General features: G+C 43.5%; 1 protein-coding gene across 3 annotated transcripts in view; it reads left to right on the top strand.

The window, feature by feature from the left end:
- RARB (retinoic acid receptor beta) overlaps nt 1-25,656 on the top strand; it is a 767,532-nt gene that overhangs the window by 714,508 nt on the left and 27,368 nt on the right. For all 3 annotated transcript variants that reach the window (XM_055383341.2, XM_019023891.4, XM_004033753.5), the window contains one exon: nt 24,868-25,028. In XM_055383341.2, coding sequence (XP_055239316.1) covers nt 24,868-25,028 — 161 coding nt within the window. The remainder of the gene's footprint in view (nt 1-24,867; nt 25,029-25,656) is intronic.

A 25,656-nucleotide genomic window follows, 5' to 3' on the forward strand; every position in this document is an offset into this window, starting at 1 on the left:
ATAGGATATAAGAAATCAGGGGTTTTATTCTGTTGTCTGTACATTTTGTTGTTGTTGTTGTTGTTGTTGTTGTTTTTCTTGAGACAGAGTCTCGTTCTGTAGCCCAGGCTGGAGGGCAGTGGCATGATCTCAGCTCACAGCAACCTCTGCCGTCCAGGTTCAGGTGATCCGCCTGCCTCAGCCTCCAAAGTAGCCACCACACCCAGCTAATGTTTGTATTTTTTTAGTAGAGATGGGGTTTTACCATGTTGGCCAGGCTGGTCTCGAACTTCTGACCTCAAGTGATCCACCCTCCTCAGCCCCACAAAGCTGTGGGATTACAGGCATGAGCCACCATTCCTGGCCTGGTGGCTAGGCATTATCTATCTGGCATACCTTTGTACTTTTCCCTTAAGAAAGATGGCAGTGATGGGCTCTACTGAACCACAAGGAAGCTCTCTGCTTTGTCCCCTTGCCTCTCAAAGGTGCTCAGTGTGGCTTAGATATCTGCCTGGGTCAGTCCCCCTAGCCTACTGTCATTCACTTGTGTCCTGCCCTCCCAAGCCAGAAGCTGCAGGAGAACCTAGACTTTGAGTCCAGGTGTGTTACTTGCAGTGAACAGTTCTCCTCAGACCCAGCTGGCCATCCAACGTTCACCTGCTCTCCACTCTCATTCCCTCCGTGCCCCTGTGTGTGCGGTTGGCATTGCTCTGAGTAGCGGGTAAAGCCTTGGGGCCAGGGCTGTAAAGGTCAGACAGAACACCTCTCTGCATTGTTCCTGTCCTGCAGCTCCTCCCTGGGTAGCTACAAGCCCACAGACCAAGGGCTGCACCCCTCTCTCCTCCCTGCCCAGCACACAGCCTCCCTTCCAGATCCTTCATCGACAACAATTTATGAAAGGCTGAGGATGTACCAGGCACTCTTCCGGGTGCTGGTGATAGCATGTGAAGAATTCTTGAAAATCCTGCCCTCCTGGGGCTTATATCTTTTGGGCCGGTTTGGGGAGAAAATAATAAAGAAGACAAAACAAGAAGTGAAATAAAACCAGGAAGGGGAATCAGATTGTAATTTTTGATGAATTAGTTAAGGAAGGCCTCATGAGAAGGTGACACATCACATCAGTAAAGACTCAAAGGAGGTGAGGGAGACAGCAGACATCTGGGAGGGGAGAGGGGGAGAGAGGGCACCCAGGCAGAGGGAACAGCCAGTGCAGAAGCGCTTAGCTAGAGTATGCCCTGGCATGTGTAGGGACCATCGAGAAGGCCAGTGTGTCTACAGGGGAATACATGATGGGGCCCACAGCGGGAGAAGGAATCAGAGGCCGCAGGAAGAGATCCTGTTCACATGGGCTTTGTAAGGCTGTGTGCAAATTCCAGCTTTTTTCTCTTACTTCAATGGCATCAGCTGTTTCGCGCAGAAGAGTGCCACACTGGGGTGAATAGCATCCAGGTGTCTGCTCCGTTGAGCACAGACTGGAGGGGAGGGCAGGGCAGAGGCAGAGAGAGTGTGAGGAGGCTACAGAAGCTAACCTGATGAGAGGTGCTGGGGCCCTGGAGAGCAGGGAGCCATGAGTGGTGGGGAGGAGTCCAGTATTCACAGGCCTCTCCACCCCTCACACATTCAGGCCCAGTTGCAAGGTAGCTGTGGAAATTGAATGGGGATCAGAATGTCAGCAACTTGTTTCTGATAGTCACTGTCTAGTCTGAGAAACTTATTAGTGCCAGAGAAAAGCTATTTTCTTTTGAATGGAAAAAAAAGTACCCTTTTAACAATAATCAAAGCAACATAGGGTCACTGCAGGCAATTTGGAAAGTACTGAAATTTGCAAAGAAGAAGACTCGAAGGAGGTGAGGGAGACAGCGAGGGATATAAATCATAATTCTATGTTGTAGAAATGTCTTACTAATATTTTTCTTTATTTTATTCTGAGTTTTTTCTCTGCATACACACACATATTTAAATTTTCCTTACCTCATGTTTTAGTTTAACATTGCGAATATTTCCTCTGTGTCATCAAATAGTCTTTGAAAAGATTGTTTTAATGGCAACATAATGTTCCTTCCTACTAGTGTGAGTTAACTTATATAGCAATTTGCTTAGTGGAGGATGGGGCTTACAGGTATAGCCTTGATGGGCTTCCTAAAATTTCACCCCCAAATCAGATAAGCTTAGCTACCTGGTAACAGCAGAGTTGATACCCGAAGGCCTCCTCCAAGGGCAGAGCCTGCTCCTGGGAGCTTCCGTGTCATGGAGAACAGGCCCATGTTCTGTTTCCTGCAGGCAGACACACATGGAGAAGGCCTGGGAGAGTTTGAACCCAGAATTCTAAGAGCCTTTACTAAGACTCACCAATATAAGCCTCTCTTCCTCCCTGGGAAAATGAGAAAGAGAGGTAGAGAAAGAAGCCAGGAGTGTCACCCTGGTGAAAGGCCTGTCTGTACATGAAAACCCAAGGCCAGAAAAACAGAGGTCTCCTCCCACCATTGGAATTTCAGCAGACTAATGGATGTCAAGTACTTGGCCCTGGTAAATGCTCAGTAATTGCCATCTTCCCCCTTCCACTACTGTTCCCAGGAAAATACCAAAATTTCATAAAATGAATAGTCCCATGTGCCAATTTAATGGGCCAAGCTGAATTATTGGGCAGTCATTGCTTTTCTGCCAACCTAGTGAACCCCCTGCAGAAAGCAGGATGAGTTCAGTGGGTTACCCTTAGATGTCATAAGTCATCCTTCTCACCCTGTGTAAGCTGAATATACTCAAAAGGAGAAAGATCAATGAACCCCCAAGTTGGCAGTGTGTTGGTAACCTGTGTTGGAGTTTAATAATTGTTTATGGATGGATGTATGGATGAGTAGATGGATGGACGAATGGGCATAGAGAAGGCAGAGAGGGAAGAAAGGAGGATAGAGGGTGGGTGGATGGAAAAAAGGGTAAATTAAGACAAAGTCATTGTATCCTTTTTTTTCTCTGAAGAGATATGGGGGAAATAATGATTTACATAAGTCAGTGTAGTCTTTTTTCTCAGGTGAAATACAAACCCAATATAAAAACCCCTCATTTCTGTTGGAAGTAAGTAAAGAGACACATTGTGATCTTAGTAGCATATTTTATCTGTTTGAGCCCCAGAAAGGAAGATGGGTGATTTTCTAGCTTGAGTGACATAAATCTGTGCCCTCCCCCTGTAAAATATATTGTCATTTCTGTGATTCATTTGGCTTTTTTTTTTTTTTTGAAGTGGACTGTGGTTTGTGTGCAGTGGACGAAGTAATTGGAGTGAGTGCTTCTCCCTAGAGACAGAATCAATCACTGTGGTAGAAGATGGTGACATTTTAGAAAGAAACTCTGAGGAAAATGTCATGCTTAAAAAATTAGATTTAAACACACTGGCTCCAGATTGATTTTTATTACACTCAAATGGATACCCTGATTGATTATCAGTCTTACAAATGTTTAGCACATTTCTCACTTCTCTAATAATCAGAATAATCTAATTTTCAATGTCATTTAATGTACTCTATTCAAGGTTATAATAGATCATATTTCTAATAAAACACAGCAATTATGTAATGAATAATACAGGAGGACCAGCATTCAGATTCCCTTGATTTTAAGGCAGTGCCAAGGGAAGGTCTTAGACAAACCCATTTCTTTAAATGTGATGCACATTCCAAGTCTTTGCCTGCATTATAGAGGATGTTTTTTTCCTGCTGATGATCTGAATGGAACTTTGCCAGAAAACTTGACCTCCCCCTACAAAAAAAAAAAAAAAAAAAACCTTTTGAGAGGCAGCAAGTTTTGAATCCTTTTTTAATATGTGTTATCAGTGCACCTGAAGAAAAGTGACAGGTTGCTAAGTTATTTATTGAGTTTCTCTAGTAATTGCTGCTTTCTTCCCATTTTTTATATACATTCTGAGGAGAAATACTATATTTTAGTTCTAAAAATTTTTTCCAATATCCATTATAGCAGCAGCTGACATTATAGATGTTTTAGGGTGAGCCACAAGGTATCTAGTTTGGAGGAAGCTTGGCTGTATATTTAGAGCCCAATACCTGACTCTGTTTGGTTTTTTCAAGAGACCTGACTCACTTTAGGAAGTAACTTGTACTTTTTCTATTTGTGGCTTCTAGCCAATTCCAGTCATGTCCAAATCTAGGTTAGTAATTATGAATTCCTTTGTTATGGCTTACAGCTCCATTTGATCTGGTATATGTATGAAATGGTATCAAAACCTGGTGGCCTAACAAGCAATAGCACTTAAAAGGTTTATTGTTTTGTCCCATGTTCTTGGTGAGGGGCATTTAGGGGCAGCAGATAGAACAATGAAGGCTGAAGAGGTAGCAGGCCTGATAAGCATTTAGAGACTGAAAAGAAGGGGGCCAAAGCAGAAGGCCCACTTCTAAGATCAATCCTAGATGAACCTGGCAGAGTGAGAAATTCAGAAGATCTGAAGGCTCCAGAAGATCTAAGCAGAAGTAATTGATGGGCCAGTACTAACAAGATGCCATTTAACAGAGGTGAACATTACGTTCTGATTCAGACTCGGCCAAATTGGTAGAGGAAATACAGGTTGGGAAGGATCAAGCTGAGGATCCGATGACCAGAAGCTTGCCATGAACCAACTCGGGGTAGTCACATGTCCTCCCTTTTAAGGTGTTTGGTTAATCAGATCATGAAAGACCATAACCCTCTGTACTGGGGGCTGATCAGAGCACACCTTGAAACATTAGTGCTTTTTGTTCTGAGCACCTCATTTTAAGAGGGAAGTTACCTAGAACTGGACATTATCCAAAGAATGTTGACCAAGATGGCATGAGATCATAAAGCTGTGTGCTATGAGATGAGAAAAAGGAAAGTCATAGTTTGCTGCCATTTATTGAGTGCTGGGCCTTTTCAACACCTTTCTGAGACATTACCATTCTTTCATGGTCATGGCAACTGACACCGAGATTGGCCAGATAATTTGCCAAAATTTACACAACTACTAAAGCTACACAGTCAAGATGTAAGCCCAGCTGTCTCTCTCTCTCAGCTTTTGTGATCTCACCATATCTGAGATTTTCTATAGACTGATGATTCTAGATGATCTCCAAGGTCCCTTCCAGCTGTAGAATTCTGATGGTCTCTATTCAGGCAAATATCATTGCCTGATACTTGGAAACATTCCAAGCATAAAGAGAGAATACTGTCTTATGGTACTCAAAATAAGATGAGATTTACCTGGGAACACTTGCTGCTTAAGTAAATTGAGGTTGAGGAAATGAGGACCCCTTTGCAGTTAAGATACTTGGCAGTAAAATCTGTCTACATTTTTGAAAATATTAGTTCTTGAGACATTATGCAGTTTCCTAAAGCCTTGAGGAAAAGGAGTATGTGTGTCTGCATCGGCCCGCCTTAGTCTGTTTGGGCTGCTGTAACAAAAATACCATAGATTAGGTGGCTTATAAATAACAGAAATGGATTTCTCCCAGTTCTGAAGGCTGGGAAGTCCAAGATCAAGGCGCCAGGAGATGCCTAGTGAGGTCCTACTTTCTGGTTCATAGATAGGTGTCTTCTTGCTGTAACCTCACATGGCAGAAGGGGGAAGCAAGCTCCCTCAGGACTCATTTAAGATACTAATCCCATCCATGAGGGCTCCACCCTCATGACTACGTCACCTCCCAAAGGCCTCACCTCGAATACCATCACGTCGGGGATTAGGTTTCATTTTATTTTAAATTTAATTTCTTTTTAAGTTCCGGGATACATCTGCAGGATGTGCAGGTTTGTTACACCTAGCAACCCATCACTTAGGTAGTAAGCCTCATATGCATTAGCTATTTATCCCAATGTTCTCCCTCCCCGCCACCACCTGACAGGCCCCAGTGTGTGATGTTCCCCCTTCTGTGTCCATGTGTTCTCATTGTTCAACTCCCACTTATAAGTGAGGACATGTGGTGTTTGGTTTTCTGAACCTGCATTAGTTTGCTGAAGATAATGGCTTTCAGCTCTATCCATGTCCCTGCAAAGGACATGATCTTGTTCCTTTTTATGACTGCATAGTATTCCAGGGTGTATATGTACCAAGTTTTCTTTAGGGGATTAAGTTTTAACATGCGAATTTGGAGAGGACACGAACATTTAGTCTATAGAACTGACTGTTTTAAGGGGATAAGAAGGAGATGACCTACAAAATTAATGACAAAAGTCATCTTTGAAGGCTTGAAGGGCAGGGTCGTAGCAGAGTAGTTAGGATGGGAAGGAGAGGTTTTAAATGCTGTCCTCATAGTGGGGACCTATGGTTACCTGAGCAGTTCACAATGTATTATAGGGGGCCCAGCAAGAGAGAATGAGTAAGGAGTCATCTGTGGAACCCGGCAGCCCATTTGAGCTCTAACAGTACTGTTTTTACTTTTTACTGTTCATTGTCATATATGATATTTTCCCACCTTTGGCAGATGAGCTATTGTCTGCAAAGCATCATTCAAAGAGGGAGTGAGTTTGAGAAACAGTAGATAGACTCGGCAGACCCTGGTAGATATACTGGATAAGGAAGAGAGGAGGATAGGTCTGCCTCTTCCATTTGACTCATGGGCCCTCAGATGGATTATGGTGCCAGTCACTGAGGTGGCAACATGGAAGGAGAAAGAGTTATGTGGAGCAGCTAAAGAGTCCATTTTAGGGAGAAGATCAATGTGAGGTGCCAGTGATATCTAATGGGCAATGGGATGGTCACATCTGACGCTTAGGAGAAAGGTCTGGGCTAGAGATTGAGATTCGAGTCTCCTGGATATATGTCCTTAATAGTGGAGGGCTTGGGCATGGATCTCATTACACATAGAATAAGAAGAGGGCTAGGGACGCTCCCAGAGATACAGAATTCTTTAGATGGGCTGCCAGATAGGTCTTGTGGGGATCCCAGGATGCAGATGTCTCAAGTTGAGTGTTTCTTAGCTTTCTCAATCAAGCCTTCAATCTGTTTTCCATAAATCTGGAAGTTAGCAATAGTTCTGAGAGAGGGGAATCCCAGTCCATGCCTACCTGCATTCCTCTTTTTGAAGTTAGTTAGCTCAAGGCATTTTTTTTTATAACCATGTTTCATAGTTCTTGCTACTTTTTAAAGTCAAGAGGCATCCTAAAAAGTTCCCATAGCCCTCTGAGCTGGCCCTTTTTTTAAATAAACCTGGATATGAACAAGAGCCCTGGGATGAGACAGCAAAGCCAATAATCATAGGTGGCCACGGGCCCCTCTGTAGTCAAGGTACATGGTAGCAAAAACAGTCTGTGTGATTAAAAATGGCAGTTCCTGGAGCTGACCAACCATTGTGCAATTTCCTGAATTGGTCAAAAGATTATAGGGTAAGTGGGCAAACAGGCTGGGCAAGGGAAAGTCAGCCTGGTGAAATTAATGAGAAAAATATTATTTTAGAGTCCAGTGTTCCTTTCCAGCTTAAGATCTAGACAACCTTAAATGCATGCACAGTTAAACCATATGTTCTCAAGATAATGAAAATGGCTGGGGTTGGGGGAGGGCGGCCAATTCTTGCTGACTGTGCTTTGGTTGTTAATTGGAAGGGACTTGGTAAGAGGCGGGGGGAACATTCTCGTGCCAGTGGCTTGTTAGGGCAACTTGACCTCTCTGCCTGCATTCCAGATATTTCCAAGATAGCTGGCCCTGCTTTGCATATATCTAGATCAAGTGGGCACCCCAAATCTCTTAGTCTGGTTTCCTCTCTCAAGTTTTTAGAAGGTCAGTTCTCACTCTTCACCTTTCTGCCTACTAAAATCTACCTGGAGGAGATAATACCGCACCCCTCTAAAATGAACCAAGGGTATGAAAAAGGTAATGAAAGAAAGAATTTTGAAATACTTATGGATGAAAATATTCAATGTCTAGGGTTTACTACAAAATAATCTTGGGAGGTGTGGGAGTAGGAAGAAAATAAGTTTGGCCATGAGTTGATCATTGAAGCAGAGTGTTGAGTGAATGGGGGCTGTTACATCATGGTCTCTACTTTAAGTATGTCTAGATTTTATGTAGCAGATCTGTTTAAATATAAATAAGTATTCCAGTTGTCAGGACTGGAGGAATTAATGACATGCCTTTTCAGGTAAGATTTTGTGTTTTAAAGCTTGAAAATGAAAAACAGATATCCTACGAAGGAAGACGGGCAAACTATAATTCACTTGGTGAATACTATGAAATGCATGAGGAGTTAAAGTACTTACATATTCAAAATTTTAGTTCTGTAGAGATGATTTTTTTCCTGCCATCTCTTGCTTTTTTTTTTTTTTTTGAAAGATTTGAGTAAATAAAACACAACTATACTGATTGATACCTACAGACTTTTCTGGCTACCTAGCCTCTCGTTGCCCTTTCACTGGATGGGAGCCTCCTTGAGGGAGGGTGGCCTCTGCCTCTGGTGCCCAGGCATACTCTTCACCACCCCTCAAGGAATGATTGACAGGAGAGCAGAGAATTTTCTTTAGAGAACTCTAGGAATCTTTAAGCCCATCCTCTTCATCTCTGTGTGATTTAGACCCAGCTATTTGTGAGGATCCCTTTCTGACCACGTTATTTTCCAAAGGAGCAACAGGTAATCCAATGGCCTTGGAAAGTCTTTGGATGCTTATAAAGGAAGAATTGTGGAAGAACTCTCTTTCACATCACCAAAAAAACCAGTCATCTGAAGTGTTGCTTCCTAAGAATGTGGAGCAATCAATAAACTCCCTTTGTAGTATCTTACATGTCGACACTCCCTTGGCCTTGATAACATCTGCCCTCCAAAGGCGTTTGGCGTGCATCTGTTGAACACATTTGTATGGATTGTCACTGGGTCTTCGCTGCAACCTGGCAGGATTGGACGCCATCCTTCATTCCCAGGCCTCATGAGAATCGAAACATCCGACATCTCTCAGGCACCTCTCAAATACCAGAGGTCCCCGACTCTCTTTATGTTCCCAAGATCTTTACTCATGCTTTCCCCTCAGCCTAGAATATTCTTCACCTAGTTAAACAGTACTCGGCCCAGACATTCTGATGCAGAATGTTCTGTGCAGATTTTCTCTGGCTGACTTCCCACTCCCCCTCCCCAACTAGAAAGAAGCCCATGTCACCTGTGTTTGCCACACTGTTTCCCTATGTGTTTTCAGGGTGTAATGTCATGTTAATCTGTGTTTGGTTAGGTGAGGAATGTGTGTGTCTACCTCTGGAGCAGGGGTCTACAAATACTGCAGGCCATGGTTAGGGTGGGGGAGGGGATTTCCCGAGAGAAAGTATCTGTGCGTGGAGGTGTAGGGCAGGGGAACTCACTGCTGTGCAGAAAATAACAACTGACATCTAGTATGTTGCCTGATAACTGAAATAAAACAAAAAAACATGAGGGGGTGAGTATTAATTGTTTTATTTTTTGTTAAATTTATTTTCTTCCCTAAGTTTGATTTATTGCACAAGCAACTTCTTAACAATCAAGGACGTTTTTTAGTGTACAGGTCAGCCAACTCTGCAGTCCATAGGTTAAACCCGGCCCACTGCTTATTTTGGTAAAGAAAGTTTTACTGGGACACAGCCCTGTGCGTTTGTTGACATGTAGTCCTGGCTCCTTTTGCACTGCAAGGGCAGAGTTGAGTAGTGTGACAAAAACTGGGAAGGCCCAAAAGCCTACAACATTTCTATCTGGCCTATTAGGAGAAAAATTTGCCACTCCTGGGCTAGACTGTGACTCAGTGAGGAACCACGTCTGCCTCTTCACCATCAACACCTCCAGTAACCCTCACAGTGCCGGGCACAGAGTTGCATAGGTTCGGCCTTAGTCTGTTTTCTGTTGGTTATACCAGAATACTTGAAACTGGATAATTCATAAAGAAAAGGAATTTCTTTCTTACTTTGAGGGCTGAGAAGTCCAAAGTCAAGGCACTGCATCTGGTCTTTTTGCTGATAGGGAATCTCTGTGGTGTCCCAAGATGGCACAGGGCCTCATATGGCAAGAGGATTGGGTGTGTTAACATGCCAGCCCACGTCTCTCTTCCACTTCTTATAAAGCCACTAGTTCCTCTCATGACCCATTAATCCATTAACCCATTAATTCATAAATGAGTTAATCTACTCCTGATGGCAGAGCACTCTCGGTCCAATCACTTCTTAAAGGCTTCTCATCTCAACACTGCCACATTGCGGATTCAGTTTCAACATGAGTTTTAGAGGGGAAAAATATTCAAACCATATCAGGTTCCCTGTAAATATTTGAATAAAATTAGTGAATGAATGAATGAATGAGTAAATTGACAAATAGCTACTCTAGCTTGTTTATTTAATTTATGGGAAAACTTTTCCCTCAATACATGCAATAGTTTCTGCTCCCTGATATCTAAAACACTTGCTCCTTCACCTCTTTCAGCTCTCTTCTCAGACGGCGCCTCATCAGACAGGCTTTCCCTGCCACACGTCACAGTACAATGTCCCCTGTCGATCTTTCTCTCTTCCCTGCGTTGTTTTTCTTCATAACACTTATTACCTGTCATTATATTGGATATGCCTTTGTTTATCATCTGCCTCCCCCAAGAAGAAAATAAACACCAAGAAGCTGGAAACATCTTTTATCACCGCCACATCCTCAGTGCCTAGAACAGTACCTGGAACATAGTGGATCCCCAGTTAATTTTTTTTTCTAGCTCTGTCAGGATTAAGTTTTAGTCATGTGTGTATCATTTAGTCAGCAAATATTTGGAAATGAATGATCACATTAAGAATTGACTGCACGCAGCCTAGGATTTCTTTGTATGTACTCTAGTTATTTCTTGGATGTTAACTGCCTTCCCCCTGGATCCCAAACACTGTCTTATTCGTACTGATCTTACACCCACAAGGTATGGGTTGGTAAGAAATAGATGGCCCTGGGGATGTTGGAGTTCTCTACTGCTTGCTGATCTACCATTGCCTTTCCTCTCTCCACCAAGGGCTGGAGGCCGCCTCTACCTTAGAAGGCATTAGCAGATGTCTTTTTTATTAAAAGGGAAAGAAAGCCCATTCTGGGCTTGGGTGTGGGTGTTAAAGGAAGGGAAAAGGAAGGGCAAAGGGAAGTGGATTGTGAAGCTCTGGCAGGAACGTTTTGTATGTTATTTCTTGGACATCTTGTATTTTTTTTTTGACCCCTTAGCAGAAGCATTCCCAGGAATAGAAACTGGATTTTCTGTTCATATTAGACATCCAAGACTGTGGCTGTAAGCTATGCAGAGAATGGTGGAGATGGCTTTATTTCTTTTCCAAATGACTCTCCAGAGAAATAAATACCTGAGAATTAAAGTTCTGTAGGCCAGAAAGAAGATTTTTGTGAACTAAATAGGATTCAGCAATCCTTTACAGACAGTGCAATTTGGGATGATCTATTTATATTGAGAAACTGATAAGTTCACTCAGGGGAAGGCTAAGTTGGCTACAATTCTAGCCAACACTTCATATGCTGAGACTGACCTGGGAGCTTTGGCTTATTTCTGCTGTTTCATTTTTTAAGATTTTCTTTTAGTAACACATGTGGACTGAGAGTGACCCCTCAATGGCATTCAGGACAACCAAGGCCAAGTAGAAAAATTTTCCAGTTATAGTCCTCATTACATTCTTGTTACCAACACTAATCTTTTGAAAAAGCAAAAAGTTTTAAGAATTATTGTATGAGCCATATATAGCTTTGGAATTAGATAGAAATGGGTTCAAATTCTGGTCCTATAAATTACTGGCTTAAATGTGACCTTTAAAGTCTCTTGGCCAAAGTTTCCTCATGTGCAACTTGGGAAGTAAATCATGCCGTTGACCACATGGGGCTGCTGTAAGAATTAAATGAGAATGTATGTCACGCACTTAGCACAGCCAGCACCCCGAAGGGCTGGGGTTGATGACAGCAGTGATGTTGCCTGTTCATGGCAAACTGTCCTTACAGCCGAGGGAGATGCAAGAGAAGTCTGGGTCACACACCACAGCCCTAATTTGAGAAACTGGTCTGTGACAGCTGGCAATTATGAGTTTGAATTTCCATAATGGATTGGAATTTCTCTCATCTTTGCATTTCAAAGCCAAGGGCAAGGAATAGTTATTATTTTCTCATAGTAATTCTTGTAAACAATTCCTGATGTGCAAGGTAGGTCAACAAATTACATGGAACCATTCTTGCATAAGGCATTTTCTCACAACGACGTGCTGTTTGGGTGTCTTTAGAGTAAACTTGAAAGAAGTTCTCCTTCTTTGTGTTTTGCTTCCACATGGCATTGCATTCACACACACACACACACACACACAATTGCCATGAAAGTAGAGACTTCTGCTTTGAGTTCCTCTGTAGATTATGTCTGCATCAGCATCTGTTGCACAGTAGTAGCTCAGTAACTATTAGTGGAATGAATAACTGAGTCTATTTCACATTAAGTCAATATCTAGAAGTCAAGAGCTAGAAGAAACAAAACCAGGAGGGACTAAGGAATTCCTCTTCATTTTCCATGGATACCATTCCAATCATAAATGGGCTTTTCCCAAGGCTCTCTCTGCAGCCTATCACTTCTCTTGAGCCCGAAACCCAGATAGCCAATTACATAAAGCACACACTGGATAACTCCACTTGGGTGGCACATGGGCACTTGGAATTCTAAGTGGAGAAGCAGGAGGCCCTTTTTCCTCCTCCTTTGTTCCCTCACCATTGTGCAAGCTGGAAACCCTTGACCCTTCCTGCTGCCTGGCACCTTGCATCTGCTATCCTGGCACTTCCCTACAGTCCCTCCCTGGTTTAGACATCCCTCTTCTCTCACTCGGAACTTCTAGCAACTACTTCAGTGGTCCCTATACCCCCAATCATTTCTTCACCATGAACAGTGACTCGTCTAAACAGCAACCGCTAATAAACTTAAAAGCCAAGTCTCCTTGGCCAAGTTCACACAATCACATGAGCTGTGGTCCAGCCACAACCCAGAACTGCAAGCCTCACCCTATTCCTTGCAGAGCTTCAAAGGTGCCCTGTTGCTTCTCTCTAGGTCTGCAAACTGGCTCTCTTTTCTGCCTGGAAAGCACTCGCTTCTCCCAGCCTTTGGTTAGCTCAAGTCTCCTGCTTTGGATATTTACATAGAACTTAAGTGAATGCATCTTTCAAGATCTCACTCCATATTGACCCTCCAGTGAGCCTCTCTCTGCAAATGAGCAATTTTGGATTCTCTGGGAAGTTCAAACAGCCTTTTTGTGTTTGTAAACATGGGTAGTTTCACTGACTTCTCCTACAGGTTGGATTACACAAAAACATGTTTTCAAGTGCTTGACCTCAAGTTTATTTTCTAGGTTGATTTTTGAAGGACTTTATCTGGCCTCCTCTCAACCTTCCCCACCCCCTAGTCTGGCTTCCATCCTTATTGCTCTGCTACAAATGTTCTCTCGAAAGTCACAACTTTCTCCATTGCCAAAACCAATGAACTTTGCTCCTTCTTCATTCTTTCTGACTGGCGGCTACTTGAACACTTGGCCAGGCTGCTGCTGCTTCAAATTCTTTTCTCCATTGGTTTCTGTGGTTTTTTATTCCAATTCCTCCCACAGTTCATCTGCTTTCATCCCCGTATCCTTTTCCCTTTCCCATCAACTACCAGCAATTCCCAAGGATTAGTTCCTGGCCCTTTTTTTTTTTTTTTTTTATCTTTCCTCTCTCTCACCTTAGATTGTTCATCCTCGCTTACGACTTCAACAGTCATCTCTAAGGTTTGACTCCTAAATAATCTAACTTTGGAGGTGCTCTCTTGCCAAATCCACAATGCCATTGCTCTGACAGCCTCTGGATTCCTAATTCATGTCCCCTCAAACCAAATTCATCATATTCCTGCCAGAAACTGGCTTCCCTACTCCCCTCCAGCTACCCTACGTTTCTTCTCTGTTTTGATACCATCAGTAGCCCAATACAGGGTTAAAACCTTATTGTTACCTCTAAGTCTTCTTCTTCATCCCCATTTTCATTCTGTTGCCAAGTCTAGCATATTTTTCCTTGCGGTGATTCACTATATCTCCCCACTTCTCTTTGTCCTCATTATTTCTCCCCATCAATCCCTGTCTCCACATTTTTCTTCAGTGACACCAGCCACTCCACTCCCCTTCAAACATGATGTAGTCATTCTTGGAAGTATTTTCTCATATCTCTCCCATCCAGAATGTTTTTTCCTCCCCTTTTGGCCTCCTGAATGAGACCCCATCCTTTAAAGGCCACCACAAACCTAAATTCCATCATGTAGCCACGTTTTTCCAACCCTTAGGCCTTTGCGCACATTGGTCCCTTCATCCAGAATGTCTCCTAGCCTCTCTAAGCCCCATTCATTTAAGAAATATATGTTGAACATTCCTTATGGAGAAGATACTGGACTATGCACTGAGGATTTCTGAGTGAATAAGACCTAGCATATTCTTATAAGGGCATTCAGCTCAAGATTCCTCTCTTCTGAGATTTTTTTTTCCCTGTGGCCCCACAGGCTAAACTATCAGCTTCCTCATCTGTGAGTCTCAGTACCATCTTACAACCTGTCCCTTAGGTTTTGAATTCATATTGCTTGAGTCTAAGAATGAATATCTCCCTTCTGACATCTAACTCAGTGCATGATAGTTATTTCTTTAGATGACTGTGTCTTTTACTAGAATGTGAGTCTCTTGAAATGATACCTTCTTACTCTTGTTTCTTTAACATGCATAATGGCAAACAAAGTGTAAGTGCTCAATAACTATTTGAGCAGAAGAAGAAATAAATAGATGGATATATGGTTGGATGGGTGGATAGGAAGATAGATGGATTGATGAATGGACAGAGATAGATAGATAGACAGACAAGTAGATGGACAGATGAATAGATGAAAGGATGGACAGATGGACAAATGGATGGATAGGTGGATCAATGGATGGAAAATGGGACAGATAAATGGGCAGCTGCATTGGATAGTTGGAAGGATGGACAGATGGATGCATGGATGAATGAGTAGACAGAAGGACTGGATAAACAGGCAATTCTTTCTTTGATGTCTATTTGGATGGATAGACGGATGGATGGATGAAAAACACTCCCAGTTATAAGACACTGTTCAGATCTATAATGATTAGGAAAGAAGGTTATAGTTAATTGACTAATCATATCCAACAGTGGGCTAGCATATATCTCATACATAGACTGCCAATTTTCTAAAAATTAATAGAATGCACTTAGAACAAAAGCTATACTGAACAAGATTTATATGTGGTGATTCTGAAGATCCTTAGAAACTTTAGCACTTCCAGGACCTCATTAAGAATCACTTAGGGGTATATAGACTGGCGTAAACCATTTGAAATGCTGTAAAGTGAGGTTTTTCGTGTAAACTAACTATGTGATATAAACACCTATATCTACATGTAGACCATTTCTCTAATGATTTGGGTTTCTAAAATTGACAACATGAAAGAGCTTCTCTACATTAATATCTTAACAGGGTATTTGGCAAACATCTGGCAAAATTATAAGCCATTTGTCTATCTCTCTCAGATGTCTTATTGACATGTGGATGGCTCAGGCAGAAATCCATCACGTATGTTAAGCAATCTCAGAAAACGTTGAATCCCAAGGACATGAGCGTGGCCATAAATGTTCACTAAGCCAAGTTCAGACAGAGAGTCCTAACATTAGAGATGAACCCACTGGAAGCTTAATAACTGACAGTTTCCATACTCTGTCTTCCCTTTAATCTCCAGTTATAGAGCACCAGGCTGGAATGCTGGTCTCGTCTTGGTTAAAAATTCTTTCCTCCCTCCCTCCCTCATTTTTTCCTTCCTTGGTTTCTTTCTACCTTCCTTCCTCCACTGCTGCCTTAGCATTTCACATCTCAAAGCTTTTGTGTATATTAAATCCTTATATTCTATATTATATATCATGTGCATTTCATTTATTGAAGGGAGAACCCCTCATGCTTTATTTGTCTCAGTTTCTTTAGTGGCTACAGGACTCAGTAAATGTTTGGTGAATAAACAAATTGGTATAGGGGGTCCCACTATTTTTGTTCATGTTACATTGTGTTGCAATCATGTATATATCTAAATATATATGAGATCCTGTGTGCAATGAAAAACTGATGTCCTCATTTTTCAGATAAGGAAACTGAGGCTCGGAGACATTAAGAGACTATCCTGAGCTTACATAGTGCAATAAATGACGAGCTAAAATGCAGGCCTTTGAAATTTTATCCCAGGGTCCTTCCATTTGTCCAATGTTTCTTTCATATTATTTAAGACCTATGGGGAACAGTGCCATAATTTCTGTGTGTTGTAACAGATGTGGGTGGGATCTTTGAGTGGTAGGAATGACCAATTGTTTTCTTTCTTGCCTCAAATGCTGAATAGAGGGAACCATGTATTCAAATATCCTGTAGGATAAAAGGCATTTGGGCACGTGTTACTGTTGCATAAAAACACTCTTTACACAGACTGTATTACACAGATTATTGCTGTGTAACAAACTACCCCCAAGCTCAGTGGCTTTAAACTATAAGCTTTTGTTACTGTTCACAGCACCATGGATCAGTCGGGTTGTACTTCTGGGTTCACTGGGCTCTCTACTGGGTAGGCAACTCTGCTGATCTTACCTGTGCTCTTTCCGAGGTTCAAGCTGGCTCCAGATTGATCTAGTGTGGTCTTGGCTGGAACAACTGGGCTGTCCTCTTTATGGTCTCTTGGGACTTCTGCTTCTCTTTTCCTAAGCTGAGAAAAACTTCATTTCTATTTTACATAACATTTTAAGAGGAAATGTATGATGAAAATGTCAAACATAACTTCAGTTCATTTGCTAAAAATGTATTGGGTTTTAAAAGACAGTAGAAATGAAAGATCGGGCCATTATATTTTATCATGATAGAGACTGTTATTTAATATTTGAAAGCCCATAACTTGTTATAAAGAATATACATGACACAGAGCAAGATACAAGCTTATCTGGAACAGTCTGTTGCTGGGAAATTTCTTTTTTTGCCCTCCTGCCCTTCATCAGATTCTGTTTTTGAAAGGCAGTCTATGCCTATTCCATGAAAGAAATATAAAGGAGTGTGCTTGTATCCCTGCTCAACTTTTTTACCCTGCTCAACTTTTTTACCCTAGATATATGGGACCCCTATTTGAAGACTATTGATTCCTGAACCTTAGACTGTCAGCCTTTTTTCAAAAAAGTTAAAAGACCCACTCACAGTGTTTCAGGTACACGAGGGCAGCTTGGGCTTCAGCAGAAGTGAACTTGAGTTTGGCACAGGGAAGAATTTCCTGCCTATGAAAATTGATTATGGAAGAGATACTAAGCCTTTTTTTTTTTCTAGATCAGAAGTTTTTTAAAAACAAGGTGAATTGATCATACAGTAAGTGTGTGAGTTTATTCCTGGTTAAAAAGCAGAGGGCCAGCCACAGTGTCTTTAATTTACTTTTTTTAACATTCAGTTTTATGCCATAAATAAAAGGCTTCATCTCAGCTCTTATTCATATTGGGTAGCTCTGTCACAAACACGAAGCCACAGACACGTATGCCTCTTTGGACAGGATTTAGGCAAAGTAATCATTGAGACTAGCCCATTGCTGCCAGAGGAAATGTACAAAGAAGCACCGCCGGATATGAAGGAAAGCATCTCAGGGGTTCCTGTCATCCCTCAACTACTCATTGTTGAGTTCCTACTTTTATACATTAAGCCAGAACATTTTCTTTTTTCTCATTTCTGGAATTGAACTTAAGATATTTCTTATAGCTCATATGTCCAAAGAAAAGGATTTTTCATCTAAAACTAAATCTCTTGCCTTGCAAGGATGCGCACCACACCGTGCTTGTCTGAAAATGAATGCGACCATAGTAGGGCTGCCCTTACCAGCCCAGACAGAGGAGGGAAAAAGTATTTGAAAGACTGTCCACACAAGAAGAGGTAAAATCTGCATATCAAAAAGTAACCAGTGAGGGAAATCTGATTAAATTTGTTTTGAAAGTTTCATTAGCATAACATACCACTTTAACCACAAAGAAGTATTTGACGTCTGTATATTCTGATATTTCAGAGATTTTCTATAACTTCTTTGAATAATTTTAAGAAGCTGAGCTAAGCTGGAAGATCGTATTAAACTCTCAGAATGCTGTGTCCAGACTAATTTCCCCTAAGACTTCAATATTCTGTAAAAATTCTAAGCATGCTCCTTGCTCAATTGCTGGCACAATGGACACCAGGTCATCTCTTAGGCTTCGAGATTGTATGGGGCCTCCTGTCCCCTTTTGAAGTACTTGCACATATGCTACATGTCGCAGACTCAGAGCAGTCCTCTTAGGATTCCATTTTGACCTCCATTTTACAAACCCTGAAATCGAAGTCCCTGGAAATGGAATAACTTGATTCATTCAACACATAATCTTCGGCACCCTTCCCTCAGCCTGGTCCAAAAGGCACATGTCTCATGAGTGGCAAGAAAACTTAGCTGCAGCCTCATTCACTGACCTTTTTTCTCTGTATATTTGTTCCAATTTCAACTGGAATTCACATGGCAGGCACTTTATTAGGAAAAAGACACAGTCCCCACCTTCAGGCAGATTCTGATGTAGAAGAAATGTTTGCTCAGCCCAACTCTACCCAGTTTACAGTGGGAGCTGCTATGTTAAACGCTTGAATTAAATCCTTAGGTTATGGGAAAAGTAAGTCTCTAACAATTAGTAATAGATCCACCTGCCTTCAGATCCATGGTAGCTCGTTTACATGATGAGATTAGAAAATTATTTTTTAACTAAAATTAAAGCATGTTTTAATGTTTTTCTTTTAAATATATCAGTGTGTTAGTTACAGGTCATCCCCAACTCATGACAACCCCATAGTTCTAAACACCAACTGTGACTCATTATTCTTGCAGTTAGCAAGGAGCTGAAGAGTCAAGATGAACAAATTCCAGACTTTAATTTTCAAGCAAGAGTAAATAGACCATCACGCTTCCTTTGCTAAGCTGAATATAAAGAACTTTATGGACAAAAATACCATCAATTGTATTTTCCTTTTTTTTTTTTTGATGTGAAAGGATGTTTAGTGAAGCATTGTTTTCATCTCTTCCTGAATCCAAGTGAATCTACATCTTTTGCATGTTTCCTGCATTAAATTTTTATTGTGTGCATGAAAATCAATATTCCAGATACATGCACAAGTGCACACATTAAAATGAACATGACTTCATTTATTTCCATGATTAGACATTCAAATAAAAGTGCTTGGGTGTCTGTTTTCATATTCATAGGTCGAGATCCGTACATCAGAGGTATTTGTATAAGTGACACTTTTATTACATTCATTTCATTTGCAATATGATAGTGGATCATAAATATGTTACTTTTATGCCACCAAATCTGATTTGTAGCACTTAGCCCCTCACAAGGAGAATACTTGATATTTTATGGAGCACCTTTCATCCAAGAAGCGCTTTGCAAACATCAGGCCGGGTTCTATCAGGTGTGTAAATCACATCTGTGACCCCCTGAATGCCCCACCTGCTTCATCAACCTTCTGGCTACTACTGTAGGGGTGGAGAGCAGTTAGTGATTCCCCCGCAGACCCCAGCATGATAATGAGGCCTTTAAGTTCTGGAAGAAAGAGGCTCAGGTGAACTCTGTATTGCCACATATAGGCCCTGACAGTGGACAGAACACCACATTTAGTTACATGTCTACCTTATCATTTGCAAAACAGTTTTGAGGCCCCCATCTGTGGGTCGGATCTTGTATTAAGCCCTGGGGACATAGAGACAAGTAACATGTGGCCCTTGCCTTTCAGATATTCACAGACTTGGAGGGGAGGGCTTTGATGCAGGCTTGACAGTGTTTGCTCCTCTCTTTGCCTCTCCATTCCCTCCCAGAGGTGCACCGTACCTGAAAGCAGCTTGTCAAACTCCCAGGTCTGGCATAGGTATATGAGTGCATATACCAGTCAATTGCAATCAGAGTGAAAGAAGAGGTCCACCATCAAACATCCCAGGCAGCCTTGGAGCTGAGCATCAGATGCATATCCCACGCTCCCAGAGAAGAGAGTCATCTCCCCACCCACCATCCCATAGCATCGCTCAATTTACCCTCCCAATTCCCCAGCGTTAGCTTCCTAATCTAGGACCAGCAGGATCCCCCTGCCACACCCAGTAATACACAGGCACAGCTCCCTGTAGCATCCTTCATTGTACTCACTACGCTGTGGACTGTGTGTACATGGGGTAGACTCAGACGCAGCGGAGCACAGTGGGTTTCCTAAGTTCTGATCCTGACTGTATCACTCACAGGATGCTTGGCCTCAGGCGGGGTACTCACCTTCCTGTGCCTCCGTTTTCTCATCTGCAAAATGGGCATAATAGTGATACCTACTCTATTAGGTTGTTGTAAGGATTGAATGGCCTACCATGAATAGAAGGCTTTATGATAGTTGTAATGAACACTTTCAGTATTGTGGTAAATAATACTCTCGTATATTAATTGCAGTACATGTAATAATAGTGATGCCAGTATTCTATTATTATTATTATTACTGTCACTGTTTTATTGTATGATGAATGTCTGTCTGCTACCATAAGTTTTTGCTCCATGGTAGCAACAACCATCCTGTGTTGCGATGGCACATAGTAGATACTCAATAAATATTCATTGAATGAATGAATGAACAAAACAATGAACGAATAAATGAATCCACCCATTCATTTGGTGCCACTGCGATGGCTTCTCCAAGCACCATTTTTCGTATCAGTCTCCTCTGCCACTGACAGCCACAGGCCCCACAGTAATCCCCACAAGTCCTTGGTGTTTAGGTCATCCATTTCCCCACGGAAGGGCCTTACATTCTTCCTGCATAACTAACCCACATAGGCCTTTACAGTAGTCTACCTCCTTCCCACCAAGCCCACCATCTGTGTGTCTCCATGCAGGCGCTAATGCCATCTCGGGGGAGGCTCTGAAAGGAGCTGTCTCCTCTGGAGTTGACCCCAGGTGATAAGTGGTGGAGCTAGCACTCGTTCCAGATCTCCTGACTTCCCCAGCAGTACCTGTGTCACCCTTGCCTCCCACTGCTGGCCTCCAGGGGAACGAGCCCCTGCCCTGCCCCAGGAGCCACTGACCACGAGGCCTCAAAGGGACCAACAGTCCCAAGAACTTGGACAAAGCTACCATCCCTAGGCCCCCGTGGCTTCTTGTGCACTGTGTCACCTCCATGATTCTGGTGGTTCTTGGCAGCCCTTCTCAAACACTGCGTCTGCGTTCTTCTAGAGTTTAAAACCATTGAGGGAAGCAGCTGCTGAAGCCACGTGTTTAGAAAATTTGTCCGTCAACTTATGAAGCTGTATGTAATCGGGGCATCATCACCAGAGGGGTTGCCCCTGCATTTTGTGGGTATGGAAGAATTTGTGATAATCCCAGGAGTCCTTTATTCACCTAGACAGTGGTGGTGGGACTTCACGTAGGGGACAAAAGGAGTGTGGAAAGTAGCCTGAGGTTACACACTGCTCCCCTTCGAGTGAGCTGCAAAGGCTGCTCCAAATTGGGCCCAAAGCACAGAAAATGGTGCTCTGGCTTCACAGTTGTGATTCTGCAAACGGCATGTGTGTTCACTGCACAACCCAACAGAGATGCCCAACTTGGAGCCCAGCTGCAGCTCACCCAGGCGGCATGTGTGATCACTGTACGACCCAACAGAGATGCCCAACTTGGTGCCCAGCTGCAGCTCACCCAGGGCCCCTTCCCACAGGACCTCACCCCTCCCTTTCTTGCTTGGTTCAGATACCCCATGGTGACAGCTCACAGTGTCTCCTCTCTCCTGGTAACCCTCTAGAGCTGGGTTTGCTCGTCTGAGTTTTCCAGGCCCCTGGTGGTGGATGGGGACAGTGAAGCAGAATGCTTAGGAGCAGACACAGGTCCTGCAGACCTCCCTGTGGATGGGATTATAGGGAATCCTTCTGTGGGTTGTTAGTTTGTTTTGGGGTTTCTCTTTCTGCACATTGGGTTGACTATTTTCAAACATGGTATTGTTGGGCCTCAAGTTCCTTGAGTGTAGAAATGGGGTCATAAGGCCCACCTCACCTGGCTTACTGTGGGGATTTCGTGAGCTAGGATTCTTCACCTGCTGATGCCCAGTGGCCCTTGCCACACAATCACTAAAGGGTAGTGAGGCTGCTGCTGTGTTTTAATGTAGCTGTAGGTGTCATCTCAGCTTCAGAATCGACTCAAACCGTTCCTGGTATTTAGCGATGTGTCACCTCCCACAGGGCTCTGGGTTTTTTGTTGGTGTTGTTTTGTGATATAATTCACGTAGCATAACATTCATCATTTTAAACTGTACCACTCAGCGGCGCGTAGTGGATCCCCTAAGTTGTGCAACCTTCACCAGTAAGTCCAGAACATTTTCATCTCCTAAAAAACAAAACCCTGAACCCGTTAGCACTCCCGATCCTCCCTCTCCACCAGCTTGCCCCCATACCTGACAGCCACGAGTCTACTTTTTGTCTTTGGATTGGCCTGTTCTGGACATCCATATAATTAGAATCACACAATGTGTGGCCTTTTGCGACTGGCTTCTTTAAGGCGTATGTGTTAAAGCTTCATCTGTGTTGTAGTATGCATCCATAATTCATTCCTTTCTATGACAAATAATATTCCACCATAAGGACATCCTAGATTCCACTTCCCCATCATCGGGTGATGAACATTTGGGTTCTTTCCACTTTTCAACTGCTGTGAGTCACACTGTCATGAATATTCATGGACACGCTTTGCATAGACACATATTTTCAGTTCTCTTGGGTATACACCTAGGAGAGGAATTGCTGTGTCACATGGTACCTCTGCGTATAACTTTGTGAAAAACTGCCGAGTACTTTTCCTCGGGGCTCTGTTTCAGAAGGACCCTCCCTGCTTAGATTTGACTTTTTCATTAGCTAAGGAAGGCCATTGGCAGAGGCCGAGGAAAAGAGGGGGGTCTGATCACCTGAGATCCTGCGCACTCACACACAAGCCTTCAGGCATTCCCTCCCCTCAGCAGCCCAGACTCCATCCTCACGGAGAGCCACCATGCCGTCTCTGCCACCCTGCATGACCCCTTTCCCCCTCATTGTGTCTCCTTTGCCCGCCGGCTTCTTTGCATTCTCTCTGCTTTGAACCATGATACCCACTCTCACCCAGCATCCTGCACTGGCTGGGAGGGATCTGGTCACAGAGGTCTTGAGGGGCCAGTCTGCACTGGGAAAGAATACAGCTGAGGCTGCACTACCCACTCATTTCACCACTGATCTAGAAATTTTCTGAGCCAATGAGCAGTGTCATTTCAGAGTCCTGGGGGAAGGAAACTGGCTAGAAGGGTGTTCTCTTCAGACCTGTTGGTTTCCTTAGGAATAAGTAAGTGAGTCCAAGTGAGGAAGGAACTTCTCAACCATGTGAACTTGAGCATATTTCTTAGCTTCTCCAAGACTCAGTTTCTTCATCTGTAAAATGGGTTTGAACTTGCCTACCTGATAAAAGGATCAAGTGAGATACTGTGATACCATGTTCAAGGGACTCAAAAAAATGTTCCTGTTCTCCCCAGCTGCCCTCCCTCCTGGTTAGGTAGGAGTGGCTTGTACAGACACTGACTTTGTAGTAGGACTCACCTCCCTTTTTTCCTTTCCTCCCCCTTCTCACCCCTTGCTCTTTCCTTTCACCACTTCCTCTCTCCTCCTGCTATTGTCTTACTCTGCCCTCAGCTCCTACCCCAAATATGGGTTTCTCGTGGTGTGGACCCAGGGAACTGCCAGTTCTCAAATCACCCGTGTGCTCTTAGGGAGGCAACTCAGACCAGATCCTCTTAGGGCAGATCAGATTATGCCCTGGGTCATTTTGCAGTGCAGATTCCCAGGTCACAGTGGTGGCATGCACAGCCAGGCAGCATCCAGCCTGGCACCCGCTGGGCCCCAGAGAACATGGACTCTGGGAGGGGGTGGCATGGTCTGTTTCACCTGTCTGCCTCCCTGGGTTTCAGTTTCTTTCCCCATGAGATCCTAGCCAGGGGCCAGGGGCTAGAGCTTTGAGTTACACTCGGATGTGAAGTCATCCCAGAGGTCTGTGCTGCAGGAGGAAGCATGGGCTTCCATAGCACTGTGTCCTGGGCCCTGACTTTGTGCCTGGCACCGTGCTTGGCTCGGAGCATGCAGAGGGAAAGGACACACACCTGCTGTGGGTCCAGTGTTCCAGACACAACGTGGAGTCAAGTGGCTACCAGCGAATAAGGGAATGAATGGTTTTCCAGGCTGAAGGTTTCATACGGTATCAATTATTATTTTTAAGTAACTTTATATTCCAAAACAGATAATATGGTTCATACAGAAAGTTTAGAAAGCAGAAAAACACGAAGGGACAAAAACCATCATCCTTATCTCCTCTCAGATGAGTTTCTTCAAAAGTGCCTGTCACTTAATTCAGAAAACTAAAAAGCAAAGACACCAAAATGTGTAGCTAGGAAATACTAATTATGAAGTAACGGGGCTTTGTTCAGAGACCTGACCCTTCCCTTATAATGTCACTCAGGGCATCCCATTTGAGGGTAAAGCTCTTGGAAAAATCCTTCTCTCTTCAAGAGATCCAGTACACAGAAAAAGTTCTCTCACAACAAGCCAAGACTCTGAGCCTCCTGGGTGAGCCCAAGCTTTCCAAACAACTGACGGGCACATGCATATACAGAAAGACAAACCTAGCTCTCTGCCGGGGTCCCGCGGCTGCCAAATCCCTTTTCCAGGGAGGTGTGTTATTACCACCTCTTCCCACTGTTTCTGTCCCAAATACCAAATGAGCTTAAGGCAGCCTTGGGAGGTGGAACCTCCCAGCTCAGGAGCACAGGCCCAGCCTTCAGCGACCCCTGATGTGCCTTCTCTCTCGTTTCCAGCTGTCAGGAATGACAGGAACAAGAAAAAGAAGGAGACTTCGAAGCAAGAATGCACAGAGAGCTATGAAATGACAGCTGAGTTGGACGATCTCACAGAGAAGATCCGAAAAGCTCACCAGGAAACTTTCCCTTCACTCTGCCAGCTGGGTAAATACACCACGGTAAGAGATACTCCTGCCCCAGGCTGCTGGGAGTGTGGAAACCTTGTACGTGCATGTGTGCAGACACACACACACACACACTTTGCACTGGGCCTGGCAGGGGCTTGCATGCTAGCCAGCTGGGGCTATGTAGTAGCCACTTCTTTCTGTGAGGTAGCCTTTGGGCGTGGGCAATCAGTGAGTAGGCTGAGTGCCGCCTCACTGCAGTCATGCACACACGCATTCACTCTAGATGCATTAACTGAGTATTTGCCATACCACAGGCTGTGTTCTAAGCCCTGGCAACATGAACTATTCAGTGCTGCTCTCAGAGACTTTGATCTGGTGAAGGAAACAAGTAAAGCCAGTGAAGCGTTACATGGGTCATGACGGACCTCTGTACAGAGGGACCCAGGGGGACAGGGCCTGATCTTTTAAAAACCCCAATCCAGCTGTGAAATCCAACCAAGATAAAGAGGCCATCCCCTGGGCCAAGGTCTGCCTTCTGTGAGAGGCCATGTACAAAACCCCCAAGCCAGGGCCTAGAAAAGTTTGGGGTAGGCATGCCCCATGCCCAGTTGAGTGAATGTTCCCCCTCTGCTTCCCAGCGTTCCACTAGGAATGGCCTTTCACTGAGATTAGAAATAAA

This window comes from Gorilla gorilla, chromosome 2 (assembly GCF_029281585.2).
Source record: "Gorilla gorilla gorilla isolate KB3781 chromosome 2, NHGRI_mGorGor1-v2.1_pri, whole genome shotgun sequence".
Classification (NCBI taxonomy): domain Eukaryota; kingdom Metazoa; phylum Chordata; class Mammalia; order Primates; family Hominidae; genus Gorilla; species Gorilla gorilla.